Source organism: Nicotiana sylvestris, chromosome 6 (assembly GCF_000393655.2).
Source record: "Nicotiana sylvestris chromosome 6, ASM39365v2, whole genome shotgun sequence".
Classification (NCBI taxonomy): Eukaryota; Viridiplantae; Streptophyta; class Magnoliopsida; order Solanales; family Solanaceae; genus Nicotiana; species Nicotiana sylvestris.
In genome coordinates, this window is record NC_091062.1 from 104,155,993 (window position 1) to 104,176,754 (window position 20,762).

A 20,762-nucleotide genomic window follows, 5' to 3' on the forward strand; every position below is an offset into this window, starting at 1 on the left:
CAACAATCCTCAGTGTCGTGCCCTTCTGCTCCTAAATGATAAGCACGTCAGGTACTGGGTCAGTAGGAGGGCGACTCTGGATTTTGTCTGTTTGGAGGTAGGGGCTGCAACAGACCCATTTGGACCGACTTTGGGAAGAGGCTGGAATACGACTCACTAATGGGTGTGAAGTTGTTCTTTTTGGGTGGCTCACGGGCAGGGTCATTATATGGAAAATTATTTTGTGGGGGACAGGGATTATATCGAGCTTGGTGAGGAGGGTTATTTCCGAGAGGTGGAGCTCGGTTCTGGTTATACTGTTGTTGTGGCCAAGCGTATGGCTTGGTATTCATCACTGCATATGGCTGAGGAGTCATGGCGTATGCCACATCTTGGTGAGGGTAATAATGTTGCGGGGTGTTTGAGGAGGAACTGAAGTAACCTCGGGGTTGACGGGGGTTTCTCAAACCTGAGGCCATCATTGTCACTTCTTTTTTCTTTTTCTGGTTTGCCGCGCCCCCTGACCTACTCTGGATTGCTTGAGAAGTAGCTCTTATAGCCGAATGGATCAGGATGCGACCCGTTTTCAAACCATTCTCTACTATTTCTCCAATCTTTTTGGCTTCCACAAATGGTTTGCCCATAACGGACATCATGTTTTGGAAGTAATCAACCTCTTGGGCTTGCAGGAAGACACTGACCATCTCGATTTCATCCATCGGGGGTTTCACCCTGGCAACTTGCTCACGTCACTCGACGACGTACTCTCGGAAGCTCTCCGAAGACCTTTTCTTGAGATTAGACAAGAGTTTCTATCTGGAGCTATGTCCACGTTGTACTGGAACTGTCTAACAAAGTCTCGAGCCAAGTCATCCCATATGTGCCAGCGGGAGATGTCTTGGTCCATATAGCATTCAGACACAATTCCAACTAGACTCTCTCCAAAGTAAGCCATTAGGAGCTTTTCTTTCCAGCCCGCTCCCCTCAACTGATTGCAATACCTCTTCAGGTGAGCTATGGCATACCCATGTCCGTCATACTTTTCAAACTTGGGAGTCTTAAAACCGATAGGAAAATGAACATGCGAGAACATACATAAATCAGCGTAGGATACACTTTTCTGGCCACGCAAGCCTTGTATATTCTTGAGGCTTTGTTCCATGCTTTTCATTTTTCGAGTGATTTCCTCTTGCTCATGATTCTTTGTTGTTCTCTCTGGTCCCACGGTAAACTCATACCGAGGTTGTTCAGGGTAAGAATTGGTGGTGAAATGAGCCATGTCTGATTGGAAAGGTGGTATTTGGAAAGTAAAGGATGACAACTCAAAACTTGGAATGGGCAATGTTAACCGTATCGTAGCCGAAGTTTGTGGTGTGGTGAATATGTTAGAAGACACTCCCGAAACTAGAGTCTGGGGACGAACCTTAAAAGGCGTTCTGGTGAAATGGGCTGACATAGTGGGGTATCCGAATGGGGTGGACGGGTAATTTATAGGGATGTTGGAGGTCCCACTTGTTCTGGGAATCAGTTCAGGAAAACCAGGTATTGCACTAGGCGGCTCTCTACGATTAGATAAAGCTTCCCACATTTCCAACATGCGGCGGCGCAGTGACCTGTTCTCTTCAGCGGCTGCTGACTCTAACATCGGGATCACCAACAATGAGCTATCATATGAGGGGGTAATTGTTGGTAGCTGAATTTTTGACGTCATTTCGACACTTCCTTTGGACCTTGTAAAGTACGGGTGCGAAGCCAGGCTACCACAAAACCAACCACCTTAAAGAACATAACCTGATCTCATCAGCATACACAACAAACCTGTTAGTTTGAGACAATTAACACATAGGGAATCACACATTGGGGAATGCAATGCACCTAGACAGTTAAATGTGTTTCTACATGTTTTGCAGCGGTTGCGTGTCTCATTCCGACTTTTGTTTATCTCCCAGATCTTTGCATCATTCTTTTCTTTTTCTCTTTCTTGTTATTTGCTATCTTTTCTTTGCACTCTCTCTTTTATTGTTTTCTATCTTATTCTTGTTTTCTCTCTTATTCTGGTTTTTTTTTCTGGTTTTCTCTTTTCGTCATTTTCTCTCTTATTTGAGTTATCTAAAACCATGACCGGATCCTATGAGGATTGCCTACATATCACGATGCTGCATAAATCAGATCATCACGTAGTTCAAGGAATAAATTCGAAATTAAAAGAAAGAAACATTTTTTGTTTTTTTTCAAATTTTTTTCATTAAAATAAAAATTTCTAATTTTTCTGTTACAATGACTCCACCATACCTTTCTAAGACTTGAAAAACTAAAAACAGACTCGAAATAGACTCTAGAAATGGAAACTGAAATACAGACTCGAAAAGAAAATCAAGAATACATGAGTGCTTCCAAAGCTACTCCAGGGGCCCGCGGGACATCAGTCGATCAAGCCACGGGCATACATGAAAGATCTCCTTGGATGCGGTCCAGGTCATTCATTATTTGGCAAACAAAGGTCATCACTGCGGCGAAGAAGGTAGATCTAGTCATGTCTTCACATTCATGGCATTTCATGACGATATTGTCAGCAATTGCTCGAACCCTTTCCCTAATGATGCCTTTCTCTTGGAGTAAGCGTCCAATTTGTTGAGACCCCGCTTCCAGGACTTGGGTGTCTTTATGGTTTTGCCCCTGCAATTGTTGCATGTCCTCTTCTAGCCGAGACATCATCGCATAACAATGTTCCCTTTCTGCCTTAAAGTTCTTTGCTTGTTCAGCCATTTCATTCTCGAGGGTAGTTAGCTTTTTCTTCAGGCTTGCGACTTCTCTATCATATTTCCCTTTTAATTGCCGAACAAACTCTGCTCGTCCCTCTACGTTCTTTGCCAACTATGCTCGAGCTCTTTCCAGACTACCTTCGAATTTTTCCAAATCATTCCCGTACTCACATATCATCCTCCTTAGACCATTTATGAGTCTTTCATCTGTTTGGATCCTTTCCGGATTCTCGACAGCTATCTTCATTCTTTGGATCTGGGCTTAGAGAACTTCATTTTCTTGGGCCAACTTCTTATTTTCACCCTTATCTGCAGCAACTTGTAAACCATTATCAAATTTAAGATCCCTGATTTGCTTTTCCAACTTGTTTATGGTGGCCATATACTCATTTTCTTTAGCCAGCCAATCCCATTGTTCCTCTGATGCTTCAATAAATTCTTGGAGGTGGGGTCTTTTGGCTGGTCTTCCGAACTCAACACTTCTTTTATACCTAGCAAGGTAACCGGACGAGACTTCACCCTTGGATAAATCACGCACTCGGGTGTTTGCTGTAAGGTATTGGCACTCACTCCAGATCTGGCGATCCACTGCTTTATGAAATTGACCATCAACACGGATCTCGACTGCATGAATGCTAAGGTCTTTGTCCTTGGGAATTATTTGGCATCTTCCCAACTGTCTCAAAACCCGGTACGGTGCATAAGGCTGGATACTTCCAAGACTCATCAGGAGGAAGTGAGGACCGATGGAAGGCATGTATATAATCTCATTAACAGGAAGCCAACCCAAAGTCCACTCTATCTTATCATTAGTTATGGAGCGGAGGCAAGATATCCAATCTACGACCCCTTCCGGCATCTTGAACCCATCGACCTTTGTATCAAACTCCTCTATGCAGTTTTTCCTTGTCGACCTGTAATTCATGTACCGAGGATGATGACATATATGCTCAATCATCCACATTTGTAGCAACAAATTGCAACCTTCAAAAAATCCAATCCGGCTTTGCAAGCGATGAGAGATCGGAATGTTTCAGACACTATCATAGGTGCAACAGTGCTCTTGGCATTGGTAATCAAAGTATTGACAACTCCGTCTACCCGTAGATCAATATTCCCGTCCTTCCTGGGAAATACTAGAAGTTTCAAGAATGCCACCATGAAAGCGAAGCATCTATGCTCTTCCCATTTTGGTTGGTTCCTTCTAATACAAATTCTGCTTTCCGGGCTTTCAAATCCCCCTATGTGTCTGTACCGCCGGTATATGAAGTATAGAGTGGAAAACACATTATCTAAATCTGCATACTAGACCTGCCTGCTTATTTTTAGCAAATCTAGAAACTTGTGCGGGGTGATAGCCCTTGGAGCGACCAGGTATTTATGTCTTAGAGCCTCAGTACACCTAGCATATCCCGCTATCTTCTCCAAAGTAGGTGTGAGTTCAAAGTCCGAAAAATGCAGAGCATTGTGCGCCGAGTCCCAAAATGTAACCAATGCTTTTATTATGTCTCCCTAGGCTAAATCTTTAGTAATCCGGTGAGCGCTCCCAAATACTAGTTGACCATGTCTCGTCCTTGCTTACCCAAATCTTCCCACCACATGTGTAGTTCCAAAGGATTATTGGTCATGACCTTCATTGGTAAGTTTTGACTCGTGCTCATTCTGCACATTTAGATAAAGATGATTGGTTTAAAACAAAGTGAATTTTATTAAACTGATAAAAGAGGTCATTTTTGAAAAAAATTTAAATAAACATGGCTACTTTTGCAAGTACGGCCCTTCAGCACTTCGAAAAGGAAGATTTTAGGGCTGTGCTTGCTAGGTAGCAAAAAAATTGGTAAAGAAACCCTCGACGACTATTCTTGCAAATACAGCCTTCCGGCGCCCCGTCGGGGCGTTTGGCTCATTAAGACAAAAACGACATCACCATTTTATTTTTGACAACAAATGACAACATTTTCAAATTTTTGAGTTATTTTTGCAAAAACGGGGCTGGACTCGATGAGGGTTGCCTACGTATCCCACATCCGGTAAGAATTAAACTCGCATAATTTGGTTAGTTTTGACATAACAGAAAACATGAAGTATTTTGAAACCATTTTCTCTTCCTTTTTTCTCTTTTCTCTCTTTTTTTTTTCAAAATTTCGGCAGAGTTTTGGTATATTTTGGACACTAGGTTTTTCAAAGGGCGGTAATCATCTCTCTCATACCTCAATTTTATTTTTCCAACTTCCTACTTATTCTAGCAACCAGTCAACATGTAAACCGAAGCAAATAATTTTACAAATAGCACATAAAAAATGCATCAGAATGGTCTTTTGATTCTGGGATCCACCCGTCCTAGACGGACCCAACCCCTGTGTTGAGTCCCCAAAATCAAATGCACATGATTCAAACAAACTTTCCTACTAGGGATCCGACATGAGACTAAGTTATTCTAGGTTTTAAAACTTGGGTATATTGTTCTACACTTGGTGTACCTGAGAGGACAACTCGAGCCGTAGGGGGGGCTACGTACCGGGAACCAAAAGGCCATCCGGTTTTGTAACTTGTCCGAGCCTCTCTCTAATTTAAGGTATGAAACTAACAGAAGAGGACTCACGCCAGCGTACACATTCTCGAAGGCAAGAAGAGAAGGGTTTCGTAACAGTTTATATACAGTTCAAATAATATCAAAGCGGTAAAAAATGACATTTAGCACATTAGGCCCAACCATGTAGAATTCGGATAATAAATAAAGCCAAATATAACAGTTATTCTAAGCTCGAATTCTTAAACCCTAAACCAGAGATTCTGGGTTCTTGATCTCCAGCAGAGTCGCCAGAGCTGTCACACCTCCTTTTTTACCACCTGAGAGGGTGATATAAGGGAGTTTTTCCAGCTTAAATGACATTATTCGAAATGGGATAATTTTATTTAATTCTTTTAAAGTCGCCACTTGGGATAATTTATTTGGTGTCCCAAGTCATCGATTTATTTTTAAAATCCCAAATCGAGGAAATCAACTTTATTTAAAACCAAAAATTCTAAGTAAGGAATTTTGTTAACCCGGGAGAAGGTGTTAAGCATTTTCGGGTTCCGTGGTTCGAGCACGGTCGCTTAAACTATTAAAATTGGCCTAATTATCTGATTTACTACATGTTTTAAGGTTGTAGGTTAGGGAAATTGTGATGTCTTTTTTACAGCGCACTAGAGTGAGACTAGCCAGTTAGGAGTTAGTCTTAGGATGCTATTGATCAACTACTGATGATGGGCTTTATCTGCTGTGTATTAATACCTTACATCTTTCTCGTATTTCCTATATCTCTTATATTGTTGTTACTTTGTTTTTTATGGTATTTATGTTATGTTATGGATTTTATGGTATTTTATGTTGTTTTATTATGAGTCTATTGATAGTACTAATATAGTGTCTCTTGTTGCCTCTTTGAGCCGAGGGTCTCCTGGAAACAGCCTCTCTGCCTCTCGGGTAGAGGTAAGGTCTGCGTACATATTACCCTCCCCAGACCCCACTTGTGGGATTACACTGGGTTGTTGTTGTTGTTGTTATTGTTGTTGTACTACATGTTTTAAACCTAGTGTGCATTTTTAAACTTTTAAACTGCTTTTAATTATTTTAAGAAACTATTCTGGAACAAGTTACGATTGTCGTACACTTGTTTGTTTGATACACATTGCGAATCATGTCACGAAAACCGTACCCATGACTTACAACATCTTTAATTTATTAAAGTTATTAGAATTTAGGACGGGGTCACATAAATATACTCCCGAATTTAGAAATTAGGTATCACAGCTACGTCATGAGAACCGTACCCGTAGCTATGATAATTTTATTATAAAACGTGCCTAAAACAAACTACGAGTGTTTAAAAGCGTGTTTTTCTATACTAAGTTAACACTAATGTGAGGGCCATTGGTTATGGATTTTGTTTGTGTCTGGTACACCTCAATTTATTTTTTTTAAAAAAATTTGTACTCAATTAAGGCAAACTAACAGGTGTTCTAATTTAAAACTAATTTGAACTTAACAGAAGTTATTAGTTACGAACATGTTTTGGGGTATATGCATTTTAATCATTTTTTGATAAGAGGTTTGGGGCCGGCAGTGGCCTATTAGATCAATTAGCAAAGGATTAATCAACCTTGAAAACTGCGTTGGGCTCAGAATTTGGCCCAAAAGTGAAATATAAAGGCCTCGACATGCCTGATTTCTAACCAAAGAGTTGGCTCACATTGAGCTCGTATTAGGCGGCCCCAGTTACAATCATTTAGTAGCTGGGTCTATCTACCCTTTACGTTCTAAAGCTTACTTATTTGCCAAAAAAAAAAGAATTGCAGAAATGATTCATTTTGTTATAGAAAATTCAGAAACAAAAACTTTAAAATACAGTCCAAATTCGAAGATTGATTTCACTAACATGATTTGCAAGACATAAAATACATACATTCATACTATATGTGTACAAAATAAACTTTATAATCGAGCCAAACTTTTGGGTTTAGTGCCCAGGCCCAATGGCCTAGGCCCATAAAGGCTTGAACCCAGCACAACCTGCTGGATGAGTTCTACCATCGGAACTCGAAAAGCATGATATAATTAAACCCCCACGGATATGGGCCTGAGTGTTTGCCAAGCCCGACAAGTTTTGTAGGCACCAAAATCTCAAAGGATAACCACTTCAACATTACAAAATCAACCATACTTATATCTAATTATAACAAGCTTAAATATTACAACAATGTTAATTTCTAAATTAACTAATTTGCTATACAAATAAGATGCCGAAATCCAATCCTTATTTGCCCCGATATTTAAACTTCAAACATTTCAAAAATCCCCTGTTGCTGACTAACTACAACTAATGAGTTTCGATTTCAGCTATAACCAATGAACAAAAATATGTATAGTAGTTCTTCTTTCAACTCCCATTCGAACACTAATCCTTATTCAACATGCTCCTGTGGTGTGTATTGTCCATCAATCCCTATGATTTACAAGGAGAAAAGTCACTGGACTTTCCTTGTGCATCAGATTGGCCATGAGAAACACCAAATGAGTGAAACAATAGGTCATAATCATTTATTACTACAAAATAAGTGTTTAATAACGAGTTATCAAATTTTACAATATAAATTACTCCTCAATGGACACCATATCAGTCCTGATTTATACTTTTAATCTAAGATGAGCAAACAAAAACCACTAGTGAACACAGAGAGAAGCTGTAAGCAGATATGATAGTCAGCCCACCAAGAACACATAGAATTAAAGCATGGTCATACATTTAGTAATTCAAACTCTCATTTTATATTCTAAGAAGATTTACATGGGAGTTTCACATAACTGATTGCAGAAAAAACAACTAAAAGACTAGCTAAAGGTAAGAAAATAGAAGAGTGAATTTCAGCAGTGATGACCAAATAGAAGTAGTCGAGGAAAAAATAACAGTATATAACCCCACAACTTTAGTATCAACCCAGAACTTGACTCCAAAAACCAGTACTCAAAGAAAATTCCTTCCAAATCTTGTGAAGAAGGAAAAAATAGGAAAAAAGCTAGGACTGGATCTTTGTTTCAGAGAAACTTTTAGGTATGTATGCTAATGAGTGTCCGTGAGAATGAGTGAATTCTTTTTCTTTTATAGAGTGTACAAAAAATGGCATAAAAAAGGAAATATTCTAACCCAATTCTGAAAATGTCAGAATAGTACAACATTTTTGACAGTTGTATGTCCTTTTTCCCACCTAATTTCAGCATTATTGCTAAAAATGGGGGCAACTGTCCAAAATACTAGAACCTTATGATATTTACCATGTGGAAAAATCCAGCTTTACCCTTTTAATTTGCTAGATATTTCAATTCTAAACAATTCTGATCCTATTGTGATTCTAGAAGTCTTTTTGGACCTTCTAGAAACAAAGTAAGTGATTAGGATTTCTAAAAACTTGTTTCAATTTGCAGCCCTAGGGTATTTATTTCTTGAATTAAACTAAGGTCTAAGGTACTAAGGATCTAATGACAAATTCATCTAATTAAACTTGAATAAATACTAAGTTTTAAGCCTAGATCCAAATAATAACTAAACAAACACATGCCAAATGGAAAGAAACCTATAAATTAACTTAATTATATGCAATCGGACAGAGTAATTAACTTACAACTAAAGTTTTCTAATAACTAGTCAAAGATTTGTCAAAATAGATTGAATTACTTAAAACCATTCTGATCAATGCACATCCAACAAACGGATACAAAGAGGAAACGGAACACAAAAAAGAAAATAAAACAGTCAAATTTCAGCAAAACCCTAAAAATTAACTTAACTATCCTAACTTTTAGGTAATTGAAATTGAACTCCTAAACAACTACGAAATTCATCATGCTCTTAACCAATATGAAAAAATAGGCAAAAATTAAACAAAGTAACAGACATAATGATTTGTGATGTAACTAAAACAAAAGCTAATCGAACATGAAGGCAAGAGGCACAGATGATACCCTAAATAAAGAATAAGAGAAGAGGAAGAAGAAACAACCTGAGGTTCGTGTTGAAGCAACCAACCATGAACTCGACCCATTTTCAAGGGGGAGATATGAAATTGTTCAATCATTAATCGACTGTTAAAGTTCAGAACAGTCGACTAATGGATGTTTTGGGTTCATATGACCCAACCTCAAACAAAAATCGAAAAGGGGAATTTAGGGTTTCTGGGGTCTCAAATTCAAGATTCGAGGAGATTGGTACTGATTCGAAGGGAATTGATTGTAGTTTAGGGTTTAGAGGGGTGTGAGGACTGTGGGGTATGATTTTGGAGCTGTTTGGGTGATTTAGGGTTTTGGGATTCGGAACATAGATCTAAAATTCGAAGTGTTTGGAAAGGATTTAAAGGTGATGGCTTGGAGATTTGGAAAGGGTAGGGAAAGGGGATTATAGGGTGTAATTTTGGTGGTGTTTGGAGTGCTATTGCCACCGTGGAGCGATTTCCGGTGGCGGAGCACGACAGAGCCGGTGTAGGAATAAGAGGGCGGCTAGGGTTTCAAAAGATATGGAGACGAATGAGAAATGAGGGGAGTTCAATGGGGGGAGGGTCTGGAGTTCGGACACTTATAAATTTATTGAAAGGCCAGTTCCCAGCCGTTAGATCATGTGAGATCAACGGCTGGCTTTGAAAAACCAGCGAACGACGTCGTTTCATTTCACCGGGGGTGGACCGGGTAGGCTGGTGATTTGGGCTTGGACCTGAGCAAATTTGGGAACGGATTTGGCATTAAAATGTCCCAATTTCAAAACAAATCCATTCTTTTCAATTAACCTTTTATTTCATTTTTCTTTTTCTTTAATTAAAAATCCTAAATTAAATTCCTAAATTAATCTAAATTATAAAATTAAACTAATTATCTAATTATAAATTTTATAATAATTACTAAACTAAACTAACAGAGAGAAATCACTAATCTAAGAATTAAAAAAACAAAAACTGTAAAAATGAGCCATTTTGTGATTTTCATTTTCAATAAAATAAATAATTAACTAATTAATCGTAAAAAATGTAAAAAAACAAAATCTAAATGCAATGCATGGTATTTTCGATAATTTTTTATGATTTGATTTTTTTAACGAAAGTTAAACGTGCACAAAAATGCAAACAATTAATAAAATCCTACAAAAATCCTATAAAATGGCAAATAATTGGAAAAAATCTATTTTCTTTGATTTTATAGGAGTATTTTGTATAGGAAAAAAATCACATGCTCACAGAGGGTAGTCTGTTTAATTGGTTCTTTTCGAAGTAGTTTCGAAGTAATCGAAGGCCTATGATTTTATACGGACGATCTGGCGTCCCCGAGTCGCGTTAGTTTGGCTGGTACAACCTTGTGACCGTAATTATTTATTTTTTTCCAGAGCCTCTCAGTCCCAGAGTGAAGTAGTTTCGGTGTCTATATCGAGGATATGCCTTTTTAGGGGTCTTACAAGTTCAATATATAGCCTTAACTTTAAGATCAGGATTATGCCTTTAGTAAGGTCTTAAAAGTTTTACATGTCTTTGAGGTCTTACAGTTTTGGCTACTTGGTACAAGTATGGTTCATGCCTTACTTGAGGTCTTACAGATATTGTTATTGCCTTATATAGGTCTTACGATACCGAGGCTGCCCGCATGTAGTCTTGTGGTCTTGGGTTTTGATAAGTCGATGGGGGTGGCGATTGGCGGCAGTCCCCAAGTCATCGAGGGTTTTTTGGATCGGGAGACATTACTTGTAAATTAGGTATTGCCTCATTGAGGTATTACAATTTTGGGGTTTCCGACCCGAAGGTCATGTGGCCTTGAGTTTTCGACGCCAGTCCCCGAGTTTTTGGGACATTTTTGGCTCTGGAGCTATTTTGTGATCTTGATGTTGCCTCATTGGGGGCTTACAAGTTTGAAGCTCCGACCCGGGCATCACATCGTTTCAAATTGTTGATGCCAGTCCCCAAGTGTTCGGGATGTTTTTTGACAGAGGATCCGTTTTTGCAAAAATACTGAGCTTCTTTGAAATGAAAAATGCTTTTGGAAAGTATTCTTTGATTACTTAGTACTAGTATACATGTCTTTTGCTAGTAAGGGCTCGATTATTATATACGGACACAGTTCATTCGACCGATTGGCCCGGTACATTATTTTCCTATAGAGACCCCATTTAGCACATCTTGGCTTCTCCGAGTAAGTGACCTTCTGAGGGGATGCCCCCCTAGTATTCGAGGTTGATTGCAAAAGAAGCCTTGAATACTTTTTGAGTTTTTCTTAGGTAGCATATAGATGTTGCCTCGTTAAAAACCTTGCCGGTAAAGCCCTTTTCGGGATAAAAAATTGGTCGAAGGAAAAGAGTGCAACGTATGCTTTGAAACCTTAAGGTCTTCGAGCTATATAGTGCTTCGACTGTCTCAGTCGGACATCTGCATAAAGGTTAGTGTGAAGTGTAAATTAAAAGGGAGATGGTTATACCTTAGTGGAGATGGCGCTTTGAGCCTCGGCAGGCCTTCAGTATTTTCTCTGAGGACATAGTACGATCCTTTATTTGTTCATTCAGGTATAGCCGAGAATACATCTCGTGGTTGCTATTTCACTGTTTGTTTATCCTTCAGCTCTTTTGATGGTGGAGATATTGGTGTTTTTGGTTGTGCCGGACACATTGACTGGTATGGTGGTTTCCCTTTTCGTTGTTCGCTCGCCATGTTGAACTCGTTGAGGACTCGAGAGGCGGGCATAATTTGGTCAAGCAGTCCGAGCTGCTCTGTCACCCTCGACCTGATAATATTGGCTGAGCTACTTGGATCCACAAGAACATGTTTAATTTGAAATGTATTCACAAGAAAAGAAGTTACCAGTGCGTTGTTATGGGGCTGAGATAGAGCCTCGAGTTTGCTTTCCCTGGTGAGGGATGTTTTTGTTCTCCTGACCGTGGGTTCCTGCAGGGCACCGACACCTCAAAAGATCATATGGATGACATGTTGCAGCTCATCTGCTTTGTTCTTTTTGGTCGCCTCTCTTTCCCGGAACTGATTTTTGACTCGGTCACTGAGGAATTCCCGGAGGTGACCTTTGCTGAGTAGTTGGGCTACCTCTTTCCGGAGTTACCGGCAATCTTCGGTCATGTGACCGTGTGTGTTGTGAAATTCACTCACTAAGTTATGGTTCCTTTGTGAAGGATCTGATTGTACATGCCTTGGCCACCTGGTGTCTCTGATGTTACTAATGGCGAACACGATATCAGAAATATCAACGTTGAAGTAGTATTCCAATAGGCGGGGTGCCTCTGTCAGCCTTGTGTGTCTATCGAACCCTACTCTATTGACGAGTCCCCGAGGATTTTACCCTTGATCCGTTTTTCAATCATTCCGGGGTACGTTATGCCTCGGGGCATTTCTCCTGTCTTCGGTGTATGGCTGGTACCTTTCTTTGTTTGACTTTGGCTCCTTCACCAGAAGCCTGCTTGGGTATACCGAGCCCGAGGGGGCTCCTAATTAGTCGTCCTCGACCCTGATCTTTGATTAGTATCGGTTATGAAAATCCGACCAAGTCAAGGCGAGGTATTCAACCAAATTCTGCTTTAGCTGTTTCGTATCCACCGAGCTTCGTTCGTTCAAAACTTGAGTGAAGGCCTGCACTGCCCAGTCATCGAAAATTGGTGGTAGTTACATTCGTTCCATTTGAAAGCAAGATACGAACTCTCGCAACATCTCATTCTCCCTCTGCTTGATATTGAAGACGTCAGATTTCCTTGTTGTTACTTTGATTGCACCAACATGTGCCTTTATGAATGCATCTGCCAGCATGGCAAATGAATCTATTGAGTTTGGGGCCAGGTTGTGATACCACATCATTTCCCCCTTTGAAAGCGTTTCTCCAAACTTTTTTAGTAGGACAGACTCGATCTTGTCGTCTTTTAGGTCGTTTCACTTTACTGCGTAAGTGTAAGCAGTAACGTGTTCATTGGGGTCTGAGGTTCCGTTGTACTTTGGAAGGTCAGGCATTCTGAACTTCTTTGGAATGGGTTTTGGAGCCGCTTCCTGCATGAACGACTTCTGTACGAACTTCTTTGAATCCACACCCTTCAGGATCGGGGGTGCGCCCAAAATTTGGTCGACCCTGGAATTGTAGGTCTCGACCTTCTTGTTGTTGGCTTCTATCTTTTTCTCGCCTGACTCAATCCTCTTTGTAAGGTCCTCTAGCATCTTTACAATGGTGGGGTCAGCTTTCGACCCGTTGTTGCTTGATCTTTTTGGTACCTGTTCGGTCTGAGGGCCACTATACTTGGTATTTTTTGATGGCTCTGTAGCTGAGCGATTGCCAGCTGTTGTTCCTGAAACATCTCAAAAATAACATGAAGGCTAACCTCCTGTTCCTTTCGAGTTGGGGTTTATTGGACATCTTTTTGATCTCCTTGATGTACGCTCCTGTTAGTGTGGGAACTTATATCGATGTGTTGGTCATCACGTGAGACCACGTCCACGGGAATTGATTCTGGTGCATTCTCAAGGTTTCGTGGTGGTACACCAACACCTGGAACATCCACACCATTCTCTCCATGGTCCTCAAGATTGTTGTTTTCATGTTCGTTTACTGAGTTAGACATTTTGATCTGAAATCAAAGATCTTGGACAAGAAAAAGTGTGAAAGTAACTTGCGTTATGTAGTTAAACCAGCAAGAAAATAATCACTATTATTTTTAGCCCCACGGTGGGCGCCAAACTGTTTACCGTGTAAATGGTAATGACAATTCAATTTGATTTTGTGGTTCTAAAAATACGTGATCTACTTTTATGCTAGTTGTTAGGCAACAAATGCTAAATAAAAGACTAGAAGGCAAGATTATAGGTTAAAAACGATGTAATAGTCAAACCAAACGGCAGGAGATCGGGGCCTCGAGCTGTCGTATATGAGGCCTCAAGGTCGAGTTAGGTGGCCGGCTTGGAGCAATCGAGGGAGGATTAACAATTATGAGAGCTACGAAGGTGACTCTTTATGATCAATGATAAGAAATAAATGATGAATAATAAATATAACACAATGAATGTAAGCAATAAATGGAAGCAATGAGATCAAGAGAATATGTTAGAGAGCAGAGAGAATGCTGTTGTGTATTCAATATTGGGCATCAGATGTCTACAAAATGACAAGGATCCCCTTTATATATGAGGGGGAATTCCAACATAGTACAAATGCATTTATTACAAAGACATGGGGCCGGTACATCCATTTAATGCCATGGTACGGGTTTGGACTAGCCTAATAGACCTTGTCAGGTCTATTCACATGCCTTGAGAACCTCATACTGATCCACCGACATCATTGATTTACCCTGCCTCGATGCCGACCGTTGCTTATGCTAGCTCGAAGTAGATTGCCAAGAACCCTCGAGGCCAGGGCCAGAGCTAAGCTTCGATCCTTGAGGGGAGGCAGTTCCTTCGAGGCACCTTGTTGACCGTAAAATTTAATCGCCGATTTTTGCAGTATACAACTGAGTATAGAATATAAATGAAACTAATGACATGACAACAAGAAACGACCTCTCGGGTCTCAATAGTATTGGCGTGAAGCCTTAACATGGTATTTTGCATGATTTGCAGTTCATTGACTTAATCACATAGATACATCATAGATATCACCAAGAAAGAGTCACTAAGCGGTGCTCTGGAATGACCCAGGCCACATTTCTTACGGTGCACACCCATCCACCCATCACTTGGCATTTGTGTCACCTCAATAGTAATCATAGAACACATAGTTCGGGGTTTCAAACCCTCAAAACCAAGTTTGGAAGCGTTACTTACCTCAAGCCAAGCCAAACTCTAGCCCGCGACGCCTTTTCCTCTCGATTTGGCCTCTAAATACCCTGAATCTAACCAAAATTAGTATGTAACCATCAAAATATGCTAAGGGAACAAAGCCTATTCGAAAATAATCAAATTACATTAAAATTCCGAAATTGGTCAAAACCCGACCCCCGGGCCCACGCCTCTAATTTCGATAAAAAATAAAAAACTAGAATCCTTAAACTCTCACGAGTTTATACATACCAAGAATACCAAAATCCGACCACAAATGACCCCTCAATTCCCTAGATTAAGGTCTCCAATTTCCAAGCCCTAACTCCTCAATTTTAGGATTCAAATCCCCCAAATATCATGTTTAATTAGGTAAAAATCATAATAGGATCGAGTATCAAGTCCATAAATATTACCTCCAAGAAGTTCTCTTGAATTCCCTCTTCAATCTCTCTCAAGAAGCTCCAAAACCGACTCAAAATGTTGAACTATGGCCAAAAATCACGAAAATGGCCTTTCAAATATTCTGCCTAGCGATTTAAATTCCTTCTTCGCGAATGTGGTCAAAGCCTCGTGTTCGCGAAGCACAAAAATTCCATTGGCCAAAAATCCTCTTACGCGAACGCGATGCTTTAGCTGACCAAACCTTCGCAAACGCGGCTACACCTACGCGAACGCGAAGCACAAAGCTCCTGGAATCCCAGCTACCCTAAATACTCTACGCAAACGCGGGAAACTCATCGCGTTCGCGATGAACGCTGAACCCAACCCTTCGCCAATGCGGGACCCACATCGGGAATGGGAAGGACAAACTTCCTGCCTCACACCACATCCCTTCGCGAACGGGAGAGCCCACTCGTGAACGCGAAGGCCAATTGTTAGCAACACCAACAACAGAAATCTACAACTTCTCCAACATGAATTTGATCCGTACAACCACCCAAAACTCACCCGAGGACCTCGAGACCTCAACCAAACATGCCAACATATCCCATAACATCATTCAAACTTGTTCCAACCCTCAAAAACAACATCAAAACACAAAATCATCATCGGATTCAAGCCTAAGAATTTCAAAAACTTCCAAATTCCGCTTTCGATCAAAAAGTCTACCAAACTTTGTCCGAATGACCTGAAATTTTGCACGCACGTCATAAATGACACAATAGACCTACTCTAACTTTCGGAATTCCATTCCGACCCCTATATCAAAATCTCACCTATCAACCGGAAAACGCCAAAATTTCAATTTCACCAATTCAAGCCTAAATCTACTCCGGACCTCCAAAACCCATTCCGATCACGCTCCTAAGTCCCAAATCACCTCCCGAAGCTATCCGAACCATCAGAATTTACATCCGATCCCTTTTTCATATAAGTCAACATCCACTTGACTTTTCCAACCTAAGCTTACTCAAAAGAGACTAAGTTTATCATTAGTTTCCAAAACCTCTTCCGAACCTAAACCAACCAACCTGATAACACATAATACAGTTGAACAAGACAATAAAAAGCAGAAATGGGGGAAACAGAGCGGTAGCTCATAAAATGACCAGCCTGAGCCCTGGTAACTCGTGGAGCTCGACTAGTAGTCTCACCAGCCACGAACTTTCTCTTCTGGGCGGCTGTACTCTTTTGGAGGCATCGCTGAAAATGTAACACATCGTTAGGAATATGAATGCTTATATCATACGATCTAAGATAAGAAGAGAGGATAACATCCTATATTTCCTGTAGCCTCTTCTCTATAAGCGTGGTGCACAACACACCCATAAACAAGACTCTACCAGACACGGTCTGTAGACAACCCTAGGATAGAACTGCTCTGATACCACTTTTGTCACGACCCAAACTGATGGGCCGCGATGGGTGCCTAAGTCTTACCTGTCAAATACCCCTAAGCATGCGTCTAAGATATGAACCTGAATAACATCTGCTGAATTACGAAAATAACATACATAAAAGAAACCCGCCTACAAGGCATGTGTATGTATACATGCATAATATAGTGGGCGAGCCGACAAGGCTGCTATAGATAACTACACATCCAGACCTGAAAGCCAACATGGCCACATACAACCCAACTAGACATACTGTCTACAGACCTCTAATAGAAATGTAGCTGTACAAAGACGGGACTAAGCCACGTCATACCCATATACACACATACACACACACACAAACATATATATATATATATATATATATATATATATATATATATATATATATATATGCAAATGTATCGTACCAAAATTAAAGCAGCTCCAGATCAAGTGGAGCATACCAACTCTCGCTGATCAGGGATCCTAAAGAAAGGGGACCATCAGCTTGACTACCTGCACCTGCGGGCATGAAACGCAGGCCTCGTGAAATAGGGCGTCAGTACGAAAAATGTACTGAGTATGTATGGCATGAAAATTAGTACGTAAAAGACATAGATGAAACATGGAATACAGAAACACATCTTTAAATCTGAATAACTTTGTAAATTCTGAAACATTTATAATGTCATGCATGTGCGTATAAATGTCGTGCCAACATAGGTATGGGTGTACATAATATCATCAAGCCACTAAGGGCATCCCATCATATCATCTTTGCCACTATGGGCAATGTCATCGACATATATCAGCTGATCAGGTGGTGGTGCCTATATAACGTTGTAACCTTTTTCCATATCCCATATACATATATTTACATATATACGCGTATATAACGCCATCTGGTAATGGGTCAATGCACATGAGTGAAATGCATGAAAAATACATAATAATCTCAATATTCCTTCCGGATAAACTTTTTCAACTACGTATTATTCTGAGACCCATGAACAGAAGATAATAATAATTTTCATGGGGAATCAAGAATATAGACACCGCTAATTTTTCTACAAATAGAGTAATTCATGGAAACTGTACGTTTGCTTGTTTCTTCTGTATAATTCGGACCATGCCAAAAGAAAGAAGGGATGTCCTTAACATACGTGGAGTAGGGAAAATCCGTATGATATTCTTGGAAAAAATTGTACCGTACTCCTTTAGAACCACAAAAATATTTACGTTGTTAAGCTTCTAATAATAATTCTCATTGAATTTGATAGAAGAAGCCTTGCTGCTACTGTTTGAAATTCAGAAAGCAACGTTCCGTCTCAAAGCCGTTTGCGAGCAAGTTGTGATATAAGAAGGGATGTTGAGAAGTTGCCCCTCAAAGACAGGGTCAACATCAATAATTTCCTTATTCGCAGTAGTAATTTCATAACTAGGCACCCTATATAATTTTGAAATTGAAGTCAACGTTTCATCTTCTTTTACCACATGAACTAATAATTGCTTGGAATTGTTCAAGTGTTGACCATTTGAGAAAAACTCTTGAATTTGGTATTTCGAAATTTAGAAAGCAAAGGCAACATTCTGTTTTTAACTTCAAAATGAAAATGAAATAGGAAAGACTTGGATATCCAAAGTCTTGAAAGGATGAAAGGGATTTGTATCCATTTGACACCTAATCAAGGAATGACTTAGTGATTTCTTGATAATGTGGCTAGTTTCCAGGTGGGGTGGGGTGGTATATTTAATTTTTATCCACTTATTAGGTAATTGGGTAATATCCCATTATCCGGTAATTAATCAATTACCCGCATAATTTAAAAATTGCCCCAAATTACTTAAAATTCTATTTATTTTTAAAATACTTCATATATACTTTATATATTATATTGTTGTGGTCATACGGTACCTTGCATGGTACTAGTTCATAATTATTTGGCATTATTGCTCGACCCATATTTTATTCCAAATGGGACACTTTTTAGCGAAACTCGTTTTCTTTAATCCGCGTATCCCTTCATCCTTCATAACACTTATTTATCTCTTGTTATAAATAGAGTAAGTACATTAACGTCAATATGATCTCACTCCCGAGTCTACGTCGGTTAACTGAAAATGAATTTTTAACGTACGAAAAATCCGAGATGTAACATCCTTCCCCCCTTAGAAACATTCGTCCTCAAATGTTTAACCTTCCGGGATCTATATAACCTTGGAAGAGGCTCCCTTGGTAACAACACTGAAACCAACTGTTCCTGTAGAAACTTAATAATTCAGCGCCACTTAGGACCACGACCATCAATAACGACAATGACCTCACATGACCAATGACAATAACTAACACTAGAATCCATACACGTACCCTAAGGTTATGACGTCTCAGTCGGATCCTTCTCTTGAGGAGGAAATAAGTACAAATATCTAGACTTCATGTCTTCATCGGCCTCCTAATTCACGTCTTCCACATTATTGTTTCTTTAAAGTACTTTTACCGAAGCTATGTCTTTAGTTCACGATCTCCGAATCTGTCCGTCTAATATAGCAATGGGAGTTTCTTTATATGATGGCTTCTTTGTGACCTAAATGTCGTCAACTAACATAATTCTAGACGGATCTCCGATATATTTACGGAGCATAGATACATGAAAGACTGCATGTACAGACTCCAAGTCTGAAGACATAAGTCTAACTTATATGTTACTTGGATTACTTAGCGTATGATCCTCTATGGTCCCATGTACCGAGGGCTAAGTTTTCCTTTCTTTGTGAACCTCATGACATCTTTCATTGGTGATACCTTTTTGGAATACCCAACCGTCCACCTGAAATTTCGAGTCTCGTCGTTGATTATTCGCATAAGCCATCTGACGGCTTTAAGCTGCAAATAGCCTTTACTGTATAAGCTTAATTCTCTCGATTGTCTGCTATACCAATTCTGGTCCTACTAACATAGTTTCCCCAACATCGAACCACCCTATAGGCGACCTACACTTTCGTCCATAAAGAGCTTTGTATGTAGCCATCTGAATACTGGAATGGTAATTATTATTATATGCGAACTCAATAAGTGGCAGATGATCATCCCAACTACCTTTGAAGTCTATTACATAAGCTTATAACATATCCTCCTGTGTTTGAATAGTACGCTCAGCCTGTCCGTCTGTCTGAGGATGAAATAATATACTACGACTTACTTTAGTCCCCAATCCTTTTTGGAAGGACCTCTATAAGTTAGCTGTAAATTGAGCTCCTCTATCCGAGATAATAGATACAGAGATGCCATGCAGTCATACTATCTCTTTAATATAAACCCTTACATAATCCTCTGAGGAATATGTAGTTCTGACGGGGCAGAAAATGGGCAGACTTGGTAAACCTATCAACAATTACCCATATCGAATTGAAATTACGCTGGGTAAACTTAATAAAGCAATAGAGGAAAAGAATGGACTCTAGTTTGGGCCTGAAAGAAAGTGGGTCTAGCTTGTAGCGAGGATGGATAACAACAACTTAAGACTCCAATAGGTGCATATACATAACTTGCGCCTAAGTTCTTTTGAGAACTCGGAAGGCCCAATTTAATACATGTTCAAGAAAACAAGTGTTGCCCAATACATATAATTTTACATAAGTAATACTGTTATGGACCCAAGATAAATTACAATGATAGATAGTAACTAAAAGTGCAGGATTGGTATAAGATCACATATAGTAATGCAATTTACAATGAAGACCTTTATTATCCCGACCCAAAATTCAACTAGTCGTGATGAAACCTAACCCAACCTGCTAGGTAAACCAATTGACAATAAACCAATCCAATGAAATTTAATGAGACAAATAAATAAAAGAAAACATCTAAATCTTATAGATTTTCCAAGGA

General features: G+C 39.6%; 1 protein-coding gene across 1 annotated transcript; it reads right to left on the minus strand.

Annotated features, from left to right (window-relative positions):
- Nucleotides 1-706: 706 nt before the first annotated feature.
- On the minus strand, nucleotides 707-1,690 carry LOC138871050 (uncharacterized). Its single transcript, XM_070148901.1, has one exon. It carries the CDS (start codon nucleotides 1,688-1,690, stop codon nucleotides 707-709), a length of 984 nt encoding a protein of 327 aa, XP_070005002.1.
- Between the last annotated feature and the right edge of the window lie 19,072 nt (nucleotides 1,691-20,762).